At 34.9% G+C, this 8,741-nt stretch overlaps 1 protein-coding gene across 4 annotated transcripts; it reads right to left on the reverse strand.

Moving 5' to 3' along the window:
- Nucleotides 1–1,100: 1,100 nt before the first annotated feature.
- On the reverse strand, nucleotides 1,101–7,701 carry LOC118029381 (auxin efflux carrier component 6). Of its 4 annotated transcripts, none has more exons than XR_004684175.1 (8): nucleotides 7,215–7,701; nucleotides 5,849–6,492; nucleotides 3,795–3,996; nucleotides 3,610–3,695; nucleotides 2,993–3,150; nucleotides 2,742–2,818; nucleotides 1,571–1,696; nucleotides 1,101–1,444 (listed from the first exon to the last, which is right to left on the reverse strand). XR_004684175.1 is itself a non-coding variant. In XM_035033428.2 (7 exons), the coding sequence occupies exons 1-6, from the start codon at nucleotides 7,640–7,642 to the stop codon at nucleotides 2,752–2,754; spliced, it is 1,581 nt and encodes a 526-aa protein (XP_034889319.1). In that variant the 5' UTR covers nucleotides 7,643–7,701; the 3' UTR covers nucleotides 1,101–1,696; nucleotides 2,742–2,751. The 4 variants fall into 4 exon arrangements, 2 of the variants coding, with proteins under 2 accessions (XP_034889319.1, XP_034889217.1); XR_004684166.1 differs by having other exon boundaries at nucleotides 1,101–1,465; XM_035033428.2 differs by having other exon boundaries at nucleotides 1,101–1,696; nucleotides 2,742–2,814.
- Nucleotides 7,702–8,741: the final 1,040 nt, after the last annotated feature.

An 8,741-nucleotide genomic window follows, 5' to 3' on the forward strand; every position in this document is an offset into this window, starting at 1 on the left:
AAGGGTATTTTTTTTTTTTATCCGGATTTTTATTTAATTGTTATTAGGTTGATAGAGAGGCATTATTGTAATTTTATAAATATAAATATTATAAAAAAATAAGAGTGGATATCGTCAACGGATGGTGGTGGCTATGCTATTTTGACGATACATGCGATGTTGGTCAGCGGTTAGATGCCAACTTCAAATGCAACATCTAGATATTCTCAGTGACCCCTCGATTTTTAGGTGATGTATGCGATCAATGGATCTCTAGTTTGGCGTTAGCGGTTTCTCTCTCTCTCTCATTCTCGATTCTCACACATGCCTTTGCAAAATCTCAAAGTAGACTTTCCATTTGTTTTTCTTTTAGGATTGATATATGTTCTTTTTATTATTATTTGTTTTATTTTAAATAGTTTACAAGGTTATTATTTTTTTTAATTTCATTATCATTTTTTATTGAGTTCAAGTCTAGGATTTCACAGGTTTTGAATTTGAAAAATCAATCCAGGTTTAGATTTTTTTTTCTTGGTTTGCTTTTTTTTTCCCCTCATTTTTATCAAGCTCATATTTTTTTTGAGTTTCATCATTTCTCGTTTATTTAATTGGAAATTGGTTTTTGTTAATTTTTTTATTTAATTTATATAGAAATTTTAACTAATTTAAAAAATAAGTGGGAATATTTTGGTTTTTTTTATTTTTCATTTTTGTTAAAAATATTTTATTTTTGACTTAAATTAAATTAATTAATGAAATATAGATATGAGATATTCATCTCATAATATTTTATTTTACTTAATTAAATATAAATAAAAAGACGTATAAGGAGATTTGAGTATGAACTCATTGACCATTAAAATTTTTCTCTCATCACTTCAGTATTCTTTTTTTTAATGAAAAAAAGAAAAGAAAAAAGAGAGCAACCCGTGGGCCCATAACTAATGAATGTCAATACACGTTCTCTTCCCGCTCTCTTTTCCTTTTCCTATTTTAAAATCCCTAAAAGTTGAATTAATTAATTAATAGAAACTCAAGTCCTCCAATTGTAATGATACTTTTCATTAAGTTTAAAAATTTCAAAATTAAGTTACCGCACATCATATACACAAGGGATGTAATTGAATAAAATCCTGTCACTGATTGATGTTACCAGGGATGCAATTGAATAAAATAAAGTGTCTTAATTCCGTGGTTAGGAACTTGAATAAAACCCTCGCTGCAAACAGGGACTTATTTGTAGTTACCACCCCCAAAGAGAAAATTCTTACGTTTCCAGCTCCTGGAATCCACGTTTATTCGGACAACCTATAGCGGCGGAGTAGTTTTTTTTGACCGGCGAAAGACGTCAAGGAGTCCTCGTTATAAAAGTATTAGCTGGTCGATTTTTCCTGTGGATTTTTCCGGTGGATCGAACAAGAAGTCCGCAGGAGGGCCCCGGAAATTGATTTATGGATGTTTTTCCCTGGTTTTAGAATTTTGACAGCTGTATTATTAATCGACCACAGATGTGGGCGGGTTAGCATACTGTAATGACATTACATTGTCGTGTGACATGAACATGGAAAAATTGTTTCTTCGGGAATAATGCCTTGGATTCTCCATATATGTGTGCTTCAATGCTAATGATGACCTAACATTTCTTTATCCTCACAGCCCTATAAATATATAGTAGAGGAGGGTTACCGGTAAGGAAACTAGCATGCCGAAAATCACCCTGCAAAAGTAGAAGCACAGTTAATACACCACTGATTATTAAAAGCGAGTAGAAACACAATTTAAATTCCCAACTTTCTTTTATTACAAATAGAATGAATTCGACATCTCTTAAATAACAGTTGAGCTATGGCTAGTCAAAGAATACAGTAAAAATTATTTTTAAAAGTATTTTTTATTTGAAAATAATATTTATTTTTTTTTTTTTTAAATTTTATTTTTAATATTCAACAAATCAAAAACGATATAAAAACAATAAAATATTATTAAAATTTTTTTTTTTAACAAAAACACAAATTAAACCTGGATAACAAATGAGTACTTAAAACTTAAAAGAGAAGCTTTTCAACTCATTGATCGGTTCAAGAACACATTTAATATAAAAAACAATGTCAAAAAATTATTTTAATATAAAATTTTAAAATTTTAAATAAAATCCGTGATATGACTAATATTATTTTCTTTAAGTTAAAGAACTCGAAATTGAGAAAATGTGGATCCGGATCGATTACTGTGTATAAAACGCCTAATTCTCATATTATTTTCATGTACCACCACTTCTTGCCGCATAATTCTTGATTAGTGTTCACTCACAACAATTTTCCCATCTAGTCAAATCCTGAAGGACCTCTTCTAACTACCAAATCCTATCCTTCTGTTTACTTTAACAGCAACACCTTAAAATCACGGCTTCCATGATTTGTTGCTCACTGCTCAGGTGTTAAATTTTAGTTTGGCAAACTAGATTCCTTTACTTTAAAGTGTGAAGTGATCAGGACAGCACTACCTACCTTCCAGTTAAAAGGATGCCCGAATCCTAATCCCTTTACTTTAAGTGATCACTTGATGTAAATTAATCATATGGCATATTTCGAACCGACACAGTTGTGTTTCCCATAAATGGCATGGAGCCATGGACAATCAACGTATGTCCTCGTAGTTGTGTTGTGTAGGCATTAACTTAATCAGCAATATCAGAGTAATCATGTACAAGATATATGAACTTCACTTGGAATCTCAAAGTAAAGGTCTAGCTTCTGTCTTACCCTGTGCTCATTATATCAGGATGCAACCCATATTCTCTTGCAAAGACAAATGGCACAATCCCTTGTGAGAGAGCTGCCTGGCATTACACGGTAACAATGTTTCAGACTCTGGCTGAGAATTTCCCACAAACAAATGCACTGTGTATTTAATTTTCACCAATTTTGTCCATCAATCATGTATGCTCGCAGAAATGAAATAATCACGGATAATGAATGCATCAGTTCTTTATTAACCAAGCGTTGCACCGTACCTGCACTATGGCTGCACGGAGCCGTTCCCCTCTCATTCCAACAGCAAGCGAAGCGGTTGACATCACGATGGGTCCACAAATGAATCGGATTGCCATTGCCATGGTCGCCCTCTTCTTGCCACAGACAATAATCCGAGGCTGAAGAGCCATGAACAACCCTGCAAGTTTTGGAACGTGTCAATCAAAATGCTACTATTGGGGTGTCTTAAACCAAAACATCTCAAATTAATGACCTGGACGTGCATGCAATTTTGGGCCTACCATTCATGGGCCAGTAACATGGGCTACATTAATGTTGCTCTGTTTATGATGCTAAAAATTGCATGAGTTGTTCAACCTGACTATATAGATATGTTTATAAATTAATCATACTTGTGAAGAGAAGCTCCTTTGACTGGTAAAAATTCACGCCATTAATTTCGAGAACAATAATGCTATACGAACATATAAATATTTTACACAAAATTGATGTATCTGTTTTTCTTATGTTTAACAGTTCATTTATTATTTCTATGATCTACATCTCTTACTATCACATGCAGCATCAGAAAACAAATTGAATTGAATTCACACATGCATGGATAAGCATATTGGCTGGTAAAAGGGGTTCCAAATACCTAAACTGAACATGGCCATCCCAAGACCTGCATCTGAAATTATTTTTATTGAATATTTCACCAAGCTGGGCATTCCCACATTCCATCTGCTCATTTACATGGAAATCTTTATCAATAAAAGCTAATGTGACGAAGTCTATAGATAAAGAAAATTGGCAAAGAGAGTACTGATACGAGGAACTCACTTGAAAGAGACTAAAGACCAAAGGAGCCCCAAAACACTTGAATATGTGTTGGGATTGCGAGAGAGCTTCCTCCCTACAACAACAAGTATAAGTCTTAGCATGACAATGGCATGTGGCATTTCTTGGCTGGTCACTGCTTCCTTCGAATTTGTTTCCTCTGGTGCTGGCATTTTACAACTGTCTCTGAAGCTGATTTCTTTTTCTGCGAGGTTAAAAGATAGATGATAATCCAATATTAATAGCCTCATTTCATCCTTTCATCCTAGAGAATACACTGGCTTAAAGCCTACCGTGCAACTGGACACGGATAAAATTTAGATCAAACAACAGAAGAAACAGCAATGAACTGGAACTCCAACATTGCCTTGAGCCTTCTTAGCTCTGTGGAAAAACATCAATAAAAACTACAATCCCATCGTGTCATCTATAATTAAAATTTGAGTCAAAAGAATGAACTCTTATTTTTTTATACAATCTGTATTAGAAAACAGAAGGTTTAATTTATTTACAAATTCAAACTTAAAAGTTGAATTGAGTTTTTATTAGGATGAGACAATAGTGTGCTTAGGTTAATGGACGTTCCACGGCTTTATTATTAAAGTTAATTTTATTTTTGAACAGATAAAACTTATATATATATATATATATATATATATAGATCCATGGTTTGTTTTTCAGTGTTATTTAGGACAATGAAACATATATGATCATCACTCTGAAAGTTTTGGTTGAGGACGATCTAGTGATAATTACACTGCATAGTTAATTAGTTTGTTTAATGGGATTTGGTGTTATCATTAGGATAAGAATAATTAGATTCTCTATTAAGAAAGACGAATTAGTTAGGCAATCAAATAGCCATTCTCTGTCATTACACACGTGCTCTCGACCTGTTGATGGTGCCTACCAATAGAGGAGCTGATTCATTAGAAATTCATTGACCACTACTCCTTTTTCTTCCTTTTCTTTTTCTTGGGGTGGTGGTTAGAGCCACGGAGGGGCCACCTGCCTATTTGTGTGCTTAATCATGTGCTGGAAAAATAGGAAGAACGTTGTTTCTAAATCTAAAAAAGAAGAGCTTAGATAATTAATCAACCAAAGTAAGATGCGGAGATTAGTGTCGATTAGACTATAGATCAATCGGCTTTCCCATTTTTCTTCACTAAAGGTTTTGGAATAGGGTTGAATGTAGGTTATTCCTCCAGTCTTATGAGGAACTTGTTGAATACAAAATAGTTCACCAATTAGGATGGAGTTGAGCTATACTCAAATTATAGTATTTGGGCACTTCATTCACAAAACCTTGTATAAAAACAAGTAACTAAACTCATTCATGCAAATGAGGGTTGTAATTAAAAATTTACCTCCACTGTGTTTGTTGATGACTTCTGAGACACAGTCATCAGGTTCTAGTAGCGTAACTACATAATCTCCTGGTTGTTAAAGACTGGCCGCATCCACTTGGCTAGAAGTTACCGTGCTCTGGACATTATCTATAGAGGTCCTAGGCACTCGTTCTTTCCCTTTCCTTTTGAGGTTTGAAACCTCCTGAGGACTCCTGGCTTCCCTCCTTTCAGGGGGGAAGGCGGGGAAGCATTAGTTCTAGACCTCGGACCAATCCGAAGGGGAGACAAGACACGTCTCTTAAGTCTTTATACGTGATCCGCATTCAAGGTTTGGGAAGGCAACTGATAAAAGTCAATTGTTTTTCGCTATGTCTTTTTATTTAGATTTGATTACATCTCCTATCTCCTGTCTTGAATATCTAGGATAAATAAAATAATTATAAGAATTATTCATATGAGATATAATGATCTAAACTCAAATATTTTTAATGAACATTTAATTTATAATATTTTTTTTTATTTGATTTGATTAATTCTGGTTTTTATTTTTAAATTCTAAAATAAAAATCGAACTGATTTCTTTTTATTTTTTAATTGAAATTATCCAATAAGTTTCGTTTAATTTAATTAATTTCGAGTCAATATTTACACAACACTCAAACGACATCGTTCACGAAAGACGAGAGAGAGGGAGTTCAATAGCCAAACCTGCAATCTCTTTGCCGCCGCCATTTGGACACATTACCGGTGACTCACCCCATACTAGCCTGAGCTCAGGAACCGCCGGAGATGGATGCCGGGATATTTTACCGGCGACTGGAGATCTGACCCAGAAAGGTGTGTTGGTTGCATTAGTCAAGTCCCATTCATTGAAATTGGAAGTCCGTGGCGTGGGTTGAAGTGAGTAAGCATCTGACGACGCGTATCCTGACAACCTCGGACTCATTCCAGACCGATGATATCCAAATCCCAAGTCACCATTACAAAGCATTATCTCATTGTTGGGTCCATGACTGAAACGACCATTATAACCATGGTATTCTTGCAATGGGGCAGGAGTGCTGACCGAAAAAACTTCGGCGTTGGAGAGGTTTGAGGGTCTAGGAGTAAGGCATATGGAAGATGATAGAGCAGAGTCGGGAGCCGATGACGTGGACCGTCTGATGCGGACGCGAAGGCGTCCGTTTCCGTCCGTTTCAGATTCTGTGCGAAGTGGATCCCTGCCGTCGAGGGAGATGACATCATTGTCGAGTTCGATTTTGGAAATGGAGGCTGCTTCGGGGCCAGGGAACTGGGTTTTGATGAGGAGGGTTGCAGCCCTGTATTCAAAGAGGAAGAGCAAAAGCGTGTACCTGCAAACCCCAAGTTATCTTCAAAATTAACTACCATTTCCAAATGTTCGTGTCTAAGTAATCCTATACTAATGTTGTAAATTATTCGATGACTATGACCATATACGTACATAAGTACATGTATTTTCTGTTAGTGATGGATTCTCGAAATTCCACTTCTGGCTGATTCTTCACTTTTACCATTAGACAAATATTGTGGACTTCAAAGGGAAAAGATAATGTCGCAGTACTATATCTGGTTGCTTAATAATTTTCAACTCTCTTTTTCAAGATTTTTGAGACATGTGAAATGTTGTTCGTTACTTTGAATGCTTTTTGAGGTAATTAATAGAATAAACTTTTTTGTGTGGAGGCACCGATGCTTTATTTTTTGTGTTTACGACCTTTTCAGCTACAGTTTTCCTACGAAAAGAAGTAAATGAGTGGAAACCACATGACGATTTGTGAGGGTGGAGATGAATTAGCATCAAAGAAAAAGGAATCAACCATCCCACAAAGACCATGAAAAGTGTGTTTTGGACTGTGTTGTGATTGTATTTTTAAAAAAATTTATTTATTTTTATTTTAATATATTTTTAAATAAAAAAACTTTTAAAAAAGAACGAGCATGTATCTACTCAATGAAACAACAAAAAAAAGGCTCGTGCGGGGAAAGGATTTTTTTTATTAAAAAAAAGAAAGAAAATGAGAGGAAAATCGGAACTAGAATGTGTTCACAATACCATATTATACATTGCAGAACAACCACTTGCACCATGAGGCTCTGAGTGAAATCTCCATACATGGCCTTGAGCAAAGGAATGCCCATGACAAGGGTGTTAGGCAAAGTAGCAACTGAGAAGAGAGTGATGAGCCAATCCAATCCTCCATTAAAGAAGACAACCCACGCTGACAGCAGACCAAGGACCAAGACTTTCGAGAGGGTATCGGCCAATATGAACCTGGTGTCCATCTGGTATGGATTATTTTGAGCTATGAAGTGGAAAGATAGCACCGGGACTGCAAAAACAGCAACAAATCTGTTGATCCCTGAGCACTGCTCCGGTGTGAATATCTTGTACCGTTTGACTGACCCGTACGCAACCAGCATTGCAAAATACAGAGGCACCATCGCACACATGACCTTGTAGAAATCACCTGCAGTTATCATCTCTTGTTTAGCACCAAGCACTGATCTCTCAGCTTGGGTTTGTTGGGGTTTGCCAGTGTGACCGTGCCTGGGCGTTTATATAGGAAATTCATGGACAGAATTGCCCATAAAATATTTGCTAATTAACTTGGTGCGGTGCTGTGATTAGTGGGAATTATGGTCGGTAAGCTCAATGATTGACTTTGTTCCGTGGTGTTTCTGTCTTTCCATGTGGCAAATATGAAGACCCTTTTGACGGGAATAGCCGGATTGCTGTCTCCAGGTATTTCCTTCGCTACTCCGACGCAAATTAGTTATGAGGAAAGATTGCGAACGTGTCTAGTTATTTTATTGATTTTAATTAGATTCAACAACTTTATCCCCGAGGTTTCGGTGTGGGTTTGATATGAATTTTTTAAAACATAAAGAAAACACACATCTGCCTTGTTAAAAATCTTTTGGCATTGTTATTAAATTTTAAATTTGAAATAATAATTTACATTTATAAAATATCTATCCAGTTTTTTTTGTTTTTTTATTGATATTTAGTAAGCTTGTCAATCTCAAAATCAAGTTTATAAAATTTATTAAATTGAATTGATTTTTTTTATAGTATTATATAAAATAAATATCAATATTAAACCCATTACTGAATGATAATTTTTTAAAAAACATTTCTCATTTAGCACAAATTCAACCTTATGATCTTATAGTTGACCTGCATGAATCTTGGTTAGAAATTTAGGATGTTAAGAAATATCATATTTTTTTTTAGAAGTGGTATCCGACAATTGATGTCAATAAATATATGAGATAATATATATCAATTGTGCATTGTTTTAATTTACTCGATCACATTTCTTGAGGTGACATGCAATCCAATGCTTTATACACCCCGGTATTTGTGACATACTCGAGTGGCATACACTATTGTTTTACATGCAACATTTATTAAATATCAAATTAATGTTATCATGGACGATGACTATTAATTGGTTTTTAATCTATGTATATAGATTCATTATTTGGTATGGAAGGCTTAGAAAACAACAACAATTATACGTGAATGTGTCAATGAGATGAAACATATCGTCACTAATATCATACTCAATTTATATAA

This window comes from Populus alba, chromosome 14, assembly GCF_005239225.2.
Source record: "Populus alba chromosome 14, ASM523922v2, whole genome shotgun sequence".
In the NCBI taxonomy this organism is placed as follows: Eukaryota; Viridiplantae; Streptophyta; class Magnoliopsida; order Malpighiales; family Salicaceae; genus Populus; species Populus alba.